The 16,278-nt window shown below is 37.6% G+C and overlaps 1 protein-coding gene and 1 pseudogene across 1 annotated transcript; both read left to right on the forward strand.

Moving 5' to 3' along the window:
• Positions 1–1,541: 1,541 nt before the first annotated feature.
• On the forward strand, positions 1,542–2,492 carry LOC102915257 (olfactory receptor 8C8-like). Its single transcript, XM_015991091.3, has one exon. The coding sequence runs from the start codon at positions 1,557–1,559 to the stop codon at positions 2,490–2,492; it is 936 nt and encodes a 311-aa protein (XP_015846577.3). The 5' UTR covers positions 1,542–1,556.
• Positions 2,493–10,436: 7,944 nt separating this feature from the next.
• On the forward strand, positions 10,437–11,329 carry LOC102907937 (olfactory receptor 8C8-like; annotated as a pseudogene).
• The last annotated feature ends 4,949 nt before the right edge of the window (positions 11,330–16,278 follow it).

Below are 16,278 nucleotides of genomic sequence, written 5' to 3' on the forward strand. Positions count from 1 at the left end.
AAAAATCTGGATTTAAACTCAGACTTTGAGTGCCTAGTTCTTTCTTCCCAATCTTTTTGCTCCATAACTTTTTTTTTTTTGTAGAATGGTCATCTATGAACTAATAGTTACTGATAAATTGCAAGGATTTCTAGAAAATTACTGGAAATGACAAGTGAGTATGTCTCTGGATTTTTCTCTTGGTGAGTTGTGCAGGGCATAATGAGTAAAATCCTGAAGGGAACTACCCAATACTCTGCTCAGGGAATGAGGTATTCCTGGTGGGAAATCACAAACTAAGTAGAACTTTGAGTCTCAAAAGAGACAGTGTTTATATCCATGCTACATGATATAAATACATGTTCTGTTACTTCTACCCTAAAGGGACTCACTCAACCTGAAAGGTGTCACCAAGGAGAGAATAATTTTCTATACTTCTCTGATGGTTATTATTGGTTGTCAATTTGACTGTAATTGGAATGAACTATAATCCAGAAATGGAGGACACACTTGTGATCCAGATCTTGAGGCAGGATGATACATGCCTTTAATCCAGATATTGAGGCTAGAAGACATACCTTTAATCTGGGCCACACCTTCTACTGGAAGCCTATATAAAGATAATGAAAGAAACAAGGGTATGCTTTTACCTCCTTGTACTTGCCTCATCATCACATCCATTCCTTCTTTGGGATGCCAGCATACTAGCTGAGACACCCAGCTTGTCTGACTGAGCAGCTACTAGATTCTTGGACTATGCACTCATAAGTAGCCGTTGTTGAACTGCAGCCTGTAAGTCATTCCAGTTAGTTCCCTTATATAATATATAAATGTTATACATCATATATATTCATTCCATTAGTTCTGTGACTCTAGAGAATCCCGACTCATACAGTTTTTAATATATTTTCCAAGAATGCTAGGTTATATAGGTCTCACTTAGGTGAAATGATGTATAAGATGCAGATAGGAGATTGTTATTTTCCTTTGTGCAAATAAAGAAAACTTAAGAGAAATCCTTAAAGTGAAATCACGTCATTTCCCTGGCATGGATATTTTAGGATGTTAGAGTCAGTTTTGTATTGGTAACTAGTATCTCCTCATTATCAGAAACTTAGATCCTTTAGGACATTTGACGTGAATGGGCCCTGTGTGGTCCAAGAGCACTGACACATTAAGGTGAGTAGAAGTTAGTGTTTCACCAATCATCTTTATCTTTTTAACATCCCCTAAATCTCAGAGCTATATGAATCATGGATTCAGGAAACAGTGATGGTTTATTTCTCTTTCTATTACTAATTTTTAATGAAGATTAAAGAGACTGGAAGTAATGGTTGTTTAAAGACTTTAGAAGATGTGTCAGTTTTTTTCTCAGAGTAGATGTTCATCATAGATAGGAAAAGAAGATAGAGATTTCTGAGGAATGAGAAGTAATGTTCTTTGAATATTATGCTCAGTGGGTAAAGACAACCATGAATGAGTAACAACTGCTCTAACTGTGCTTTTGGAGTCAGTGACAGAGGTCCCTGTTAATGTGCCCCTTTCCTACTGTTTCTACAGATCTACTGGTGACAAAAATGGCTATGGAGAATGACTCTTCAGTGACCGAATTCATTCTCACTGGATTGACAGAGAATCCTGAGCTCCAGCTGCCCCTGTTTGTCATCTTTCTAGTGAACTTTGTAGCCATTGTGCTGGGAAATTTGAGTTTAATGAGTCTCATTTTCCTGAATTCAAACTTGCAGACTCCCATGTACTTTTTTCTCTTTAACCTGTCCTTCATTGATTTATTCTATTCATTTGTCTTTACTCCCAAAACACTAATGAGTTTTGTCTTAGAGAAGAACAGAATTTCCTTTACGGGATGCATGACTCAGCTGTTTTTCTTCTGCTTTTTTGCCAATTCTGAGTGCTATGTCCTGACAGCCATGGCCTATGATCGCTATGTAGCCATCTGTCAACCCCTGTTGTACATGGTCATCATGTCTCCTAGGAGATGTTCCCTGATGATGTTTGGTTCATACTTGATGGGGTTTGTTGGTGCCTTTGTCCTTACAGGATGTGTGATCAGGCTGAACTTTTGTGATTCTAACATCATCAACCACTACGTGTGTGATATCTTCCCTCTTTTCCAGCTCTCCTGCAGCAGCATCTATGCCAATGAGCTTGTGAGTTCAATTGTTGTCAGCACAGTAGTCATTGCATCCAGCATCATTATCTTAATGTCCTATGCTTTGATTCTTTTTAATATCATTCAGATGTCATCAGGTAAGGGTTTTTCCAAAGCCATGAGCACCTGTAGTTCTCACATAATAACTGTTGCCCTATTCTATGGATTCGGGATGCTTACACATATCAAAACATCATCAAATGAATCTGTGGACCAGCGGAAAGTTTTCAGTGTATTTTGTACATTTTTGCTGCCCTTGCTGAACCCTTTTATTTACAGTCTCAGGAATAAGGATGTCAAGCTTGCTATAAGGAGAACTCTGATGAGACTCACAGTGAGTTAACCACTGTGGCTGCCATGGTCCATTTCTCTACTTCAGGTGTTTCTCTCTACTTCATTTTCATATCACCTTCTTTTCAATATTCTCTTTCCTTCCATTCATCTTTCTTTTTCTATTTTGGTAAGATTTCCACTTTATTATTATTTTTTCTGTTACCTCAACAAAAATTCTTGATTTGCTTATGTGGTAATAAGAAAATATTTTTGATCTAGGAACTTAGCTGAATGTGGATCCAGCTTCATCTTTGTATAAAGTAGAGTTCCAAGATGACATATTTTGTATCTTCAGACAACTGTATATACTATGTACTTCTGCAACAAAGGAAAGCCAGGGAGTTGAGGGCTTTCAAATATTAGTTTGCTTGTGTTGTACTTTTTAGATAGGAATTTGTAGAGCTTTTCCTATTTCAGGTCTTTTAAAACACTTGTGAATTGCATTAAAAGAGAGAATGGATGACAAAAACTGTAGCCATTGTAAAGTTCAAACTTTCTAGCATTATTTATTGTCTGTCAAGATTTTTCTTCTGCACCTCATCATCACAAAATGACATTATTTATTTTCTTGGAGTAATGCTCCATTTTTGTGATTAGTAAAGATTGAATTATGCTAATTTTTTATTTAGACTTCTTAACTATTATTAACATCAATAGTGATTATGTTGTGGAAGGATGTTTTGTCATAAATACAATGGAATTTGTCACTGCATTTGAACTATTGATAAATATTGACTACTTTTAAAAATATCACAATAACAACATATGTCTAAAGTCATTATTCCCTTTGTCATATACAAAGAATCATAATTTCCAAAAGTTTACTTAGTTTAAACAAAGAAATCATAGGTGACATTATAACTTAATGATAGAGTAATTACATTTGTTACTATTTGATTCTTACCACACATGTATGTGCACATACATATGTACATATGTATACATCTCAAACATATGTTCACATACATGTGTTTATGGCACAAATATTGAACAACTGGAATTTTTATTTAAATGTGAAAATCTGATTGTTTCTTTTGCCCATTTCTAGGAACCTATCACCCCCACTCACACCAGAAAACCAAACAAAATTTTAATCTACTGGAATAATGTATGTGTAATGGGTAACATTCTTAAATATAATATTAATATAACTCTTCTTTCCTCGTTTCTGGATTTGACTTGGTTTAGGTTATATGGTTAGTACTACAAATTCTAGTTTTTAACCCATTGTGCATAAGGAATGGAAGAATTAGAATTGTGAAGTGACACAGAGAGCTAGAGAGTTGTTCAGAAAGAGTCTGAAAGAGGGGGAGGACCTCATGACCACATGAACAGCCTGGTTCCTGCGGGCTTTGAGTGTGTTATGATGACCCAAGAGACCCCAGATCTGTTACAAGGAATTCTTTGGGACATGAAAGCTGACACTGGCCAAGACTCACATCATAAAGACAGTGGCTGGGGAGACATGAAGCTCTGGGCAGAAGCTGGCAGAGCACTGGGCTAGGTGGGAAGCAAGATTGACTCTTCACAGTTTTTTATGTTGCTGTGGATCATTCCCTCAGATCACACAACCTCAGCAATTGGCAACTTCAGCAAGCTGATGAATTGCTTATACCACTGTTTCCCCACATGATGCTTAGACACAACATTTTAAGACTTTTGTATGGCTTTGACTTTGGTTTGGAGTTCAACTGTACAGATGTATTAAGATGTGTAAACAGCTACCAACAGTTGCTCAAAGTAGTTTGCTGAGAAGCAGGAAGGAGTATGAACACTTCAAAGAGATTATTATAACTTATGTTGAACTATAACATAGAATATAAAAAGAAAGACAAAAAAGCATGACTTAGTCTCCTTAATTATTGTTCTTATAGTCGACTATGGATATCAGAGAAGTTCAAAGCTGGACAACAAATTGAGAAGTTTTCCTGTTTGAGGATGAACCATATTTTTACCCAATTTCAGTCCTGAGCTTGCAAGTTGCAGCATTGCCTTCTTACTGGTTTCTGCTCTTGAGAGTTATCCTTAGAAATGATGGGTTGAACTGTAGTAATCAGATTGTTGAATACCCTAGCTGTCATCATAGAGCCTCCATCTGGTCACTGATGGAAGCAAATGTAGAGATCCACACAGCCAAGCACCAGGCTGAACTCCAAGGGTCCAGTCAAAGAGAGTGAAGAGGGATTCTATGAGCAAAGGCCATTAAGATCATGATGGGGAAACCAACAGACAAACAAACCAAACTATTGGGAACTCATGAACTGTGGTCCAATGGCTGTTGAGCCTCCATAGGACTGGACTACACCCTCTGCATAGACAAGACCTGTTTAAGGGGCCCCTGGTAGTGGGATCAAAATCTGTCCCTGGTTTGTGAGCAGGCTTTTTGGAGCCCAGGGTCTGTGGTGGGACACCTTTCACAGCCTTAGTTCACGGGGTGGTGGCTTATACCTGCCTCAATTGAATGTATTAGGCTCTGCTGACTCCCCATGAGAGTCCTTGCCTTGGAGGAGGTGGGAATGGGGGTTAGGTTGTGGGGGAAGGCTGGGCAGGGGTGGGAGGAGGGAGGAGAAGGGCATCTGTGGTTGGTATGAAAAATGAACAGAAAATTTCTTAATACTAATACTAATAAAAAAGAATTGCTGAAGCCTCATCAGGCCAAGAAAAAAAAGATAGGTTGTTTATCACAGTGTATGACAGGATACTTAACCATGAGATCAACAAGACTTATACTTCATAAGAATACATAGTTCACTAGTGAGAAACTTCTATAATTTAGTGCCTCCTCTCTTCAAGGAACTTAATAAAACACCAGAATTTGCAAATAAAAGACAAGTTTGTGAGAGGCAAATATTTCCAGAAAGAATTGGTGAAGATCAATTCTGCAGACTCACATAAAATTATAACTGAATAATGAAATGTGATATAACCTATTGCACAATTTGACTGGGCACCTTGGGTATATATTAGGGCTATTTTTGTTATGAAATTAATCCCCCTTGCTTATGTACCTCTTCTGTAGCCTCAATTGAGAAATGATAAAAGATTGCTGCAGGCTGATACTTTTGTCAACTCCATTTGTACTGTCTAACTTCAAACTCATGCTGGAGAATTACATGTTCTGAACCTAAAATTGAATTTCTAAATAATAATAATTTTTTTATTTTATTTTACAATACTATTCAGTTCCACATAACAGCCACAGATTTCCTTGTTCTCTCCCTTCCTGCCCCCCTCCCCTTCCCCCCAGCCCACCCCCCATTCCCACCTCCAGATCAAGGTCTCCCCCCGAGGACTGAGATCGACCTGATAAACTCAGTCCAGGCAGGTCCATTCCCCTCCTCCCAGATTGAACCAAGTGTCCCTGCATAAGTCCTAGGTTTCAAACAGCTATCTCATTCAGCGAGCCCAGAACCTGGTACCACTGCCTAGATGCCTCCCAAACAGATCAAGCCAATCAACTGTCTCACCTATTCAGAGGGCCTGATCCACTTGGGGGCCTCTCAGTCTTTGGTTCACAGTTCACGTGTTTCCATTCGTTTGGCTATTTGTCCCTGTGCTTTATCCAACCTTGGTTTCAACAATTCTCGCTCATATAAACCCTCCCCTTTCTCACTAATTAGACTCCCAGTGCTCCACCCGGAGCCTAGCCATGGATGTCTGCATCCAGATTCCTCAGTCCTTGGATGGGATTTATGGCACAACTATTAGGGTGTTTGGACTAGACTGCTACTCACATCACCAGTGAGGTTACCTGGAAAACGGGACCCCAAGAAAGACACGGAGATCACCCAATGACGGAGAAATGGATGAGATCTACATGAACAACCTGGACATGAGTGGGAGCAATGAAGGGCGAGGGTTGAGGGAAAGAGAGCGGGAGATGCCAGCTGGATCAAGAAAAGAGAGGGAGAACAAGAAATAGGAGACCATGGTAAATGAAGACCACATGAGAAAAGGAAGAAAAAAAGTGCTAAAGAGGCCCACAGAAATCCACAAAGATACCCCCCCCCCCAAAAAAAAAAAGCCTGCTGGCAATGGTTGAGAGACAGCCGGGACTGACCTACTTTGGTGATGGGATGGCCAAACACCCGAATTTCTAAATAATTATTACACAATGTAACCTGAGCAGTGGTGGTGTGTGTATGTGTCATGAATGGTCAACATAATCTGTGTCTAGTTGAACCATTGTGTTCCTCTGTGAAGAGATTAGGGAAATTACTGAATCCCAAAGCCTGTGGCTTTTTAAAGATTACTTGGGATTAGACATATTGATGTACAAGCTCTTTATATTTGACTTTCTGACATTAATTCATACTTTTGCAGAGTTGTGACCTAGGGTCTTGGAAATTAACTTCATATTGTAATGACCTTCCTGCACACAATTCATTTGAATGATATTTTATTTCATAAATGTAAATTAGCTTTAAAATTTGAGAAAAATTTAAATGTAAAGAACAGAGAGGGAGAACAAGGAATAGGAGACCATGGTAAATGAAGACCACATGAGAAAAGGAAGAAACAAAGAGCTATAGAGGCCCACAGAAATCCACAAAGATACCCCCACAAAAGCCTGCTGGCAATGGTTGAGAGACAGCCGGGACTGACCTACTCTGGTGATGGGATGGCCAAACACCCTAATAGTTGTGCCATAAACCCCATCCAAGAACTGAGGAATCTGGATGCAGACATCCATGCCTAGGCCCCTGGTGGAGCGCTGGGAGTCTAATTAGTGAGAAAGAGGAGGGTTTATATGAGCGAGAATTGTTGAAACCAAGGTTGGATAAAGCACAGGGACAAATAACCAAATAAATGGAAACACATGAACTATGAACCAAAGGCTGAGGGGCCCCCAACTGCATCAGGCCCCCTGAATAGATGAGACAGTCGATTGGCTTGATCTGTTTGGGAGGCATCTAGGCAGTGGTACCAGGTTCTGTGCTCATTGCATGAGTTAGCTGTTTGAAACCTGGGACTTATGCAGGGTCTCTAGGCTCGGCCTGGGAGGAGGGGACTGGACTGGACCTGCCTGGACTGAGTCTATCAGGTCGATCCCAGTCCTCGGGGGGGGGGGGGGGGGAGACCTTGATCTGGAGGAGGTGGAAATGGGGGGTGTGCTAGGGGGAAGGGGAGGGGGGCAGGAAGGGAGAGAACAAGGGAATCTGTGGCTATTATGTGGAACTGAATAGTATTGTAAAATAAAAATAAAAAAAGAAAGAAAGAAAGAAACAAAGAGACAAAAAATTCCCCCTCCAGATTCCTTAAGCCATCCTGACCATGGAAATCTGAACAGATGGTTTACTCCGGCTGTCAGAGCTCTTTCCTCCAGCTTTAGGTACTTGCAGCATGAAAGTGAGTGGTATAGGAAGTTTGCAGAAATAAATCTCAAACCTATTTGGTTATTTAAAGAATGCTTAAAATATTTTAGTAATCTTTTCTGCATTTCTAGATGGGCTTTATAAAATGGTAGATGATAAAAACATCAAGTAAATAGCCAGGTTAATTTTAATTTTTCAAACAAAAAAGAAGAAATACCACCACTTTTGTTTTGTCCTGAAATCACTATTGTACATATTTCTTTTGGCTTGATAAGCCATTAAATAAAGCTATTAGAAAGTATTAAAAATGGTCTTCCATTATTGACCTGAGGGTAAAACTTAGTGGACTATTTTCGAATATACTCATCATTATTCAAACTTTGTTATATTATTGTCAACTAAACAGACAGAGGATACTTTATTAGTGATATTTGTTTGTAAATATTTTCTTATTTGTCTGTTTTTTTACTACAATTCATGACATTTCAGTGAATATACAAGATTTTCTTATGGACTTAGTGATTTCTTTTGAGCACACAATGTATATGTTTACAGACTACTTATATATGCATTTAGAATGTTTTCTTAGATGCTACATATATTTGTGGCTTGGCTGAAATTTTTAAGATATTTTCTGAAGAGTTTGTGTTACTTTACTTTCAAAATAGTTTACGAGTATTCTAGTTGTTTCATGTCTGCATATATAATTATTTTTGTCAGCTTTGTTACTGAGATGACTTTCAAATCAATACTCATAGTCATGCTGCTTGGTGGAAAGATAACTTTACACATTTGCAATTTACTATATAGGAAGTTTAGGAAGAATGATTTAAAATTTCCTTCTTTTTGCTGATATAAAAGCATGTCAAAAATCCAAATAAACTGATAAAAACTATGAAAAAACATCTCCTGTAGCTAAATGACTAGACAGTCAAAATAATGATAGTATACAAATTAATATATGAAATCCAGTTGCTTTGTATATGAGTAATGGATATTTGAAATTAAAAACGCAATATCACTTATGTTAATGTGAAAGAGTAGAGAATTAAATACAAAGCAACCTAGCAGTTGTGGGTAATTGTCTACTGCAGTATGGATAGAAAGCATTATCTTGTGAATATAAAATGGCCTCTAAAATCTGGGTGCTTCACCACCCAGTCTTAAACTGATTGTACTATTTTGGGTGAGTTTTGCCTCACTAGAAAACGTTGATTACCAATGGAAGGCCTTGAAGGTTATATTGTCTTGAGGTTCTGGCCCAAGCTCTCTGTATTCTGGTCAACTCTATGTAGGATGTGGTTTCTGCATGTTCCTGCTGCTGCAGTCAAATAGAACTTCTTCCAACTGCTGTGCTTTCTCTGCAAAGATAGACCAAAATCCCACGAAAGTCTGAGACTAAATAAATGTTTCTACTCTTATTTTGTCTCTGTTATATGTTTTTATATAATGCATATGATGAGAAAAGCAACTTAGAGCATGTTTCTGTATAAAATATATGTACTGATCCCATATGCAGATATGATTATATGTAAACAAGGGTCATTGAAGTCTACATCTACACTGTTAAAAAATGGAAAGTCCTAGATGTAAACTCATATTATGTGAATGCCTGTTTCCACTCTCTAAATTTATTTGTAGTTTTATCTATCTATCTGTCTGTCTGGTAGAGTTTTAAACCTGTGGTCTGCTATTTATTACTGCAATCAATGATGCTCATAGGAAAGCTGCAAATGGCAAGTGAGCAGTTCTCTGAACACTCCTTTGTAGAGTTGTGCAGAGCATAATGAGAATGACAAAGGGGACCAGTCTTGACTCTGCCCTGGGAACTAGATACTCCCTTATGGGAATTAGAAACTAAATAGGACTGTGAATCTCAAAAGATTCACCTTAGTTTTATAGCATTTGATGTAAACAAACTCAGTAATTTTTACCCTCAAGGGGCCCATCCCACAGGAAGAATATAATAAAGAAGATAATTCTTTTCTGTACTTAAAACACTTTTCTCAGAAAACTTGACCTTCATATTCTCATTTGAGTAAGGTAGTGTTTTGGAGACTCATGTAAAATTGCTGTTTTGCTTTGAGTATGTGGAAAGAACATTCTAGAGAAATGTCATTTCCCACAATAAACCTCTTCTAGAGAGTCACACATTATCTGTACTGGTTGCAATCACCCATATCATTACCAGTAACTTTGGATATCCTAAGACAGTGAAAAAGAAGCTACCAAGAGCTTCCAAAGCAAGAAAGTTTCTAGGTGACCAATGGTGAGCATTGAAGTTATGTCTTGACAATTTCCCTTGAAATTCAGAGTTTCATGAATCTTGAGTTTTAGAAAAAACTCCTTAGCATTATTGTTTTCATCCTTAATTATTAGCAAATAACAAAAGAACAGGAATAAATTACATTGAGTCACTAGTCATTGGTTGACATCTTTTTTTGTGGATAAATATTATGGGTAGGAGAAAAGGAAATAGAGATTCCTTAGTAATCAACATGAACAGGTTTTACTCTTTGGAGGTCCAGCTATGTGTTCTCTGAACTCATACATGGAAATCACTAAACTTGATCTTGCTCTCCACTTGGAGTGAAAAATGCATTATTGGTTAAAGTTGATTTCTAGACGTATTCTTGCAGATGTCACATATGAAGCAAATGACCATGGGAAATGACTCTTCAGTGTCTAAGTTCATTCTTATGGGACTGACAGACCAACCTGAGCTCCAGCTGTCCTTATTTGTTCTGTTCTTTGTGAATTACACAGTCACCGTGATGGGAAACTTGAGCTTAATGAGTCTCATTTTCTTAAATTCAGACCTTCACACTCCCATGTATTATTTTTATCTTCAACCTACCCTTCATTGATTTCTGTTATTCATTTGTTTTTACCCCCAAAGTGCTGATGAGTTTTGTTTTAGAGAAGAACACCATCTCCTTTACAGGATGCATGACTCAGCTGTTTTTCTTCTTTTTTGTGAGCTCAGAGTGTTATGTACTGACAGCCATGGCCTATGATTACTATTTGGCCATCTGTCAGCCACTGCTGTACAAGGTTATTATGTCACCTGGAATATGTTTTATGCTGATACTTAGTTCTTATTTGATGAGGTTTGCCGGAGCCATGGCTCACACAGGGTGTATGATCAGGCTCAGCTTTTGTGATTCTAACATCATCAACCACTACATGTGTGACATCTTCCCTCTTCTCCAGCTCCTGCAGTAGCACCTATGTCAACGAACTTGTGAGCTTCATTGTGGTGGGTACTGCTATCACTTTATCTAGTCTCATTCATATGTCATCAGGTAAGGGCTGGTTCAAAGCCATGTGAACCCGTGGGTCTCACATAACTGTTAGTCTCTTCTACGGATCTGAGCTGCTTGCTTATGTCAAACCATCATTTGCTGAAACTGGGGGCTAGGGCAAAATTTTCTCAGTCTTTTATACCTCTTTGGTGCCCATGCTGAAACCGCTCATTTACAGCCTCAAAAACAAGGATGTGAAGAGAACCATGAAGAGAATCACAAGCTGATCTACTCAGGTGTATTTCTCTTAGATCTGTTTCTACCTATCTGCTGTTTCTCTCTCATTTCTTATCTTTTTTATTACCTAGGATTTACTAATTTATTTTGCTTTCTTCTCATGTTTCAACAGTATCACCAAGTTTTCTATAGTATCACTTGTCCTTCTGCTGTGCAATATGATTTGCATGTGACCATCTTTGTCTGGAGGCAATCACTGATTCATTTGTATCCAAATGGTGCCCATTTCCTAAATCGCATTAAGACCTTTTTTCTGTTAGCTTTTTTTATGTAAGACAACACCACCTACTACTTTTTCTTATGTATCTTTTCTATCCAAGAAAATCCATGGCTTGTATTCTTTATCTCAAACTGATTTCTTTCTTGATTTTTGTAGTAATTTTGTATATGCATTTCCTTATTTGATAGGTGTAGCTGAAGTTTTTCTGGTCCTGCCCAGTTCCTGTGGCCCTGAATTCCCACTTAAACACACAGAGGCTTATATTAATTATTATTTAATTATTAATTATTATATTAATTATTATTAATTATTAATTATTAATGTATGTATTGCCACATGTCCTGTGGCTTTACCTGCATCCTATTACATGTAGTCCTTGGGTGGCTCGCTGGCATCTCTCCCTGCCTTCTTCCTGTCTTTCTCTTTGAATTTCCCACCTGCCTCTAAGCTGCCTTGCCATAGGCCAAAACTTTATTTATCAATCAATCATAGGAACACATATTCACAGTGTACAGAAAGACATTCTCCATCTGATAGGTTTATTTTCTACATATTTATTAACATGGATAAGAGGTTACTTAATGCCAAAATTTCAATAATTTTTCAGGTTGTTTTGTTAGAGTTTTTAAAAAAATATTTTATCACCTTTATTTTTGCCCTTATATTTTTGGCATTTATTCAAAAATCATACAGGAAAAAATGCATGTAGTAAAAATTTGGAGCCTCTCTGAATCAATAAAATACATTTTAGTGTAACACTGTTATTGCCAACAGTCATGACAGTGTCTATTGAGTTATTATATGCTAGACACTGTTCTAAGAACTTTTTTTCATAACTTTCTTAAATATAGGACACTACTGTTATTGCTTTTATTTTGAAATGAGAAAAATGAGACATACACAGAATTATGATCTTGTTAAGCTGCTCAGCAGATATGAGATTTTATTTTGAATATAATGAAGGCATTTGTTGCATAGCCTCCCACCTTGCTGCCATATATATTACTTGAAAGTGGGATTTATATTAGGAAATCATTAAGAAGTTGCCAGCATTTTGTATTCAAGGCTTTTAGCTTTAAGTTTGTAATAGAATTGTATAATTTATTTAATTATATTCATTAATTTATTAATTATTTTTATAATTATATATAATATAATTATAACAATGGATCAGAAAACATATTTCTTAGGAATAAAATTGAGTCTAGGTTATGTCACTCAGGATGATTTTTCTAGATCCATCCATTTTCCTGCAAACCCCAGGATGTCATTGTTTTTCTCTGCTGACTAGTATTCTATGTGTATATGTACCACATTTTATTTATCCGAAGGGCATCTAGGTTGTTTCCAGGTTCTGGCTATTACAAACAATGCTGAAATGAACATAGCTGAGCAAGAGCCCTTGTGGTATGATTGAGCATTTTTGGGTATATGCTCAAGAGTGGTATAGCTGGATCTTGGGAGAGATTGATTCCCAATTTTCGAAGAAAGTGCTATATTGATTTCCAAAGTGGTGGTACAAGCTTGCATTCCTACCAGCAGTGGAGGAGAGTTCCCCTAGATCCTCATCCTTTCCAGCTTAAGGTGTCTTCAGTGTTTTTGATCTTAGTCATTCTGACAGGCATAAGGTGGTATCTTAGATTCATTTTGATTTGCATATCCCTGATAATTATGGATGTTGAGATTCCTTAAATGTCTTTCAGCCATTGTGTTTCCTCTGTTGAGAATTCTCTGTTTAGTTCTATAGCCCATTTCTTAATTGGACTGTTGGGCATTTTGATGTCTAATTTGAGTTCTTTATATATTCTGGATATCAGTCCTTTGTCAGCTGTGGGGTTGGTGAAGACCTTTTCCCATTCTGTAGGCTGTTGCTTTGCCTTGTTGACTGTGTCCTTTGCTCTACAAAAGCTTCTCAGTTTCAAGAGGTCCCTTTGATTGATTGTTTCTCTCAGTGTCTGTGCTACTGGTGTTATATTTAGGAAGTGATCTCCTGTGCCAATGTGTTTAAGACTACTTTCTACTTTCTCTTTTAGCAGGTTCAGAGTAACTGGATTTATGTTGAAGTCTTTGATCCACTTGGACTTATGTTTTGTGCACGGTGACAGATATGGATCTATTTGTAGCCTTCTACATGTTGATATCCAGTTATGCCAACACCATTTGTTGAAGATGCTTTCTTTTTTCCATTGTACAGTTTTGGCTTCTTTGTTGAAAATTATATATTCATAGGTGTACGGGTTAATGTCAGGGTCTTCAATTCAATTCCATTGGTCCACATGTCAGTTTTTATGCCAATATCAAGCTGTTTTTATTACTGTAGCTCTATATTAGAGCTTGAAGTCAGGGATCGTGATGCCTCCAGAGGTTGTTTTATTGTACATGTTGTTTTATTCTTTTGGCTATCCTGGGTTTTTTGTTTTTCCATATGAAGTTGAGTATTATTCTTTCCAGGTCTGTGAGAATTGTGTTGGTATTTTGATGGGGATTGCATTGTGTCTGTAGATTGTTTTGGGTAAGATTGCCATTTTTACTATGTTAATCCTGCCTATCCATGAGCATGGGAGATCTTTCCATTTTCTGACATCTTCTTCAAATTCTTTTTTCAGGGACTTAAAGTTCTTGTCATATAGGTCCTTCACTTGGGTGGTTAATGTTACCTCAAGGTATTTTATATCATTTGTGGCTATTGTAATGGTGATGTATCTCTGATTTCCTTCTCAGCCTGTTTGTCAATTGTATATAGGAGGGCTACTGATTTTTTTTTCTTTTTGGTTTTTTGAGACAGAGTTTCCCTGTGTAGCTTGTGCCTTTCCTGGAACTCACTCTGTAGCCCAGGCTGGCCTTGGACTCATAGAGATTCGCCTGCCTCTGCCTCCTGAGTGCTGGGATTAAAGGCGTGTGCCACCACTGCCCGGTGCTACTGATTTTTTTGAGTTGATCTTGTATCCTGCTATGTTGCTGAAGGTGTTTATAAGCTGTGTCAGTTCCTTGGTTGAATCTTTGTGGTCACTCAAGTATACTATCATGTCATCTGCAAATAGAGAAAGCTTGACTTCTTCCTTTCCAATTTGTATCCCCTTAATCTCCTTATGTTGTCTTATTGCTCTGGCTAGAACTTCAAGTACTATATTGAATAAGTGTGGAGAGAGTGGACAGCCTTGCCTTGTTCCTTATTTTAGTGGAATTGCTTTGAGTTTCTCTCCATTTAATTTGATCTTTGCTGTTGGCTTGCTGTAAATTGCCTTTATCATGTTTAGGTATGTTTCCTGTATTCCTGATTGCTCCAAGACCTTTATCATGAAGGGGTGTTGGATTTTGTCAAATGCCTTTTCTGCATCTAGTGAGATGATCATGTGTTTTTTTCTTTGAGTTTGTTTATATGGTGCATTACATTGACGGACTTTCATATATTGAACCACCCTTGCATCCCTGGGATGAAGCCTACTTGATCATGGTGGATAATTGTTTTGATGTGTTCTTGGAGTCTGTTAGCCAGTATTTTATTGAGTATTTTTGCATCAATGTTCATGAGGAGATTGTTCTGTAGTTCTCTTTCTTTGTTGTGTCTTTGTTTGGTTTATGAATCAGGGTAGTTGTAGCCTCATAGGAGTTTGGTAATGTTCCTTCTGTTTCTATTGTGTGGAGCAATTTAAAGAGTATTGGTATTAACTCTTCTTTGAAGATCTGGTAGAATTCTGCACTGAAACCATCTGGTCCTGGGATTTTTTTTGGTTGGGAGAGTTTAATGACTGATTCTATTTCCTTAGGGGTTATTGGACTATTTAAATAGTTTATCTGGTCTTGATTTAACTTAGGTATGTAGTCCCTATCCAGAAAATTTTCCATTTCTTTTAGATTTTCCACAATTCATTATTTCTATATATATATTTAATGAGAACCCCCGGAATATGTCAACTTTAATTGTTTTAAGTGCTTTAGAAGAGAACAGCCAATTTCACTTTGATGTTATGGACTTAGATTAAGCAACATGAGTGCGCAATATGTAAGAAAGCAGACATTATAAACAAGGGTATAAGATTTCATCTAGTGATAGAAAGTATGGAGAAACCATTGTATACAGGACAGGTTTTCATGCTTTTCTCTTTGGAGAGTTTCCAAATGGGCAGGAATAAAATATAGGCAACACTGGAGCACAGGTGATGTGCAGGAAGAATGGGGAACACCAGAGCAGGAAGGACTGGGTCAGGCAGGAGATGGGAGGGCAGAGTAGAGGAGGGAGTTTGAGGAGGGATAAGTAACACTAAAGACTTTTGAGAAAGTCACGTGTAAACTACTACTGTACAAGTTCTTGAAATATCTTCATGTCTAAAATGAGTTTAAGTTGAAATTCAATATCATTTGAAGACAGTGTTCCTGCTAGACACCACAAGCTATCAAATAAAACCTAGAACCAGGAATGAACTACCTGTTTTTGAGTTGTTATCTAATTGTGCCCCATAGATCCCCAGATATTACAGATATTACTATTGATACTGCTCTTGATTATCCCAAACTTGATGATTAGACCCAATTTCAGAAGACACCATATATTCATGTCATAACATGGAGAAACAAAGCTGGTGTCTATCTAGTAGCTTATTATGTAGCAGAATTAAGAAAAATATTTCTGTGCAAGGTGTCTCACCATAGGAGAAGCTTGGATCTGTCTCAACCTAATATACCAGGCTTTGCTGACTCCCCATGGGAGGTCTTATATTT

This window comes from Peromyscus maniculatus, chromosome 7 (genome assembly GCF_049852395.1).
Source record: "Peromyscus maniculatus bairdii isolate BWxNUB_F1_BW_parent chromosome 7, HU_Pman_BW_mat_3.1, whole genome shotgun sequence".
NCBI classification, from domain to species: Eukaryota; Metazoa; Chordata; class Mammalia; order Rodentia; family Cricetidae; genus Peromyscus; species Peromyscus maniculatus.

Excerpts from the sequence above, each read along its gene's own strand:
- LOC102915257 (XM_015991091.3), top strand. The coding sequence starts at position 1,557 with ATGGCTATGGAGAATGACTCTTCAGTGACCGAATTCATTCTCACTGGA.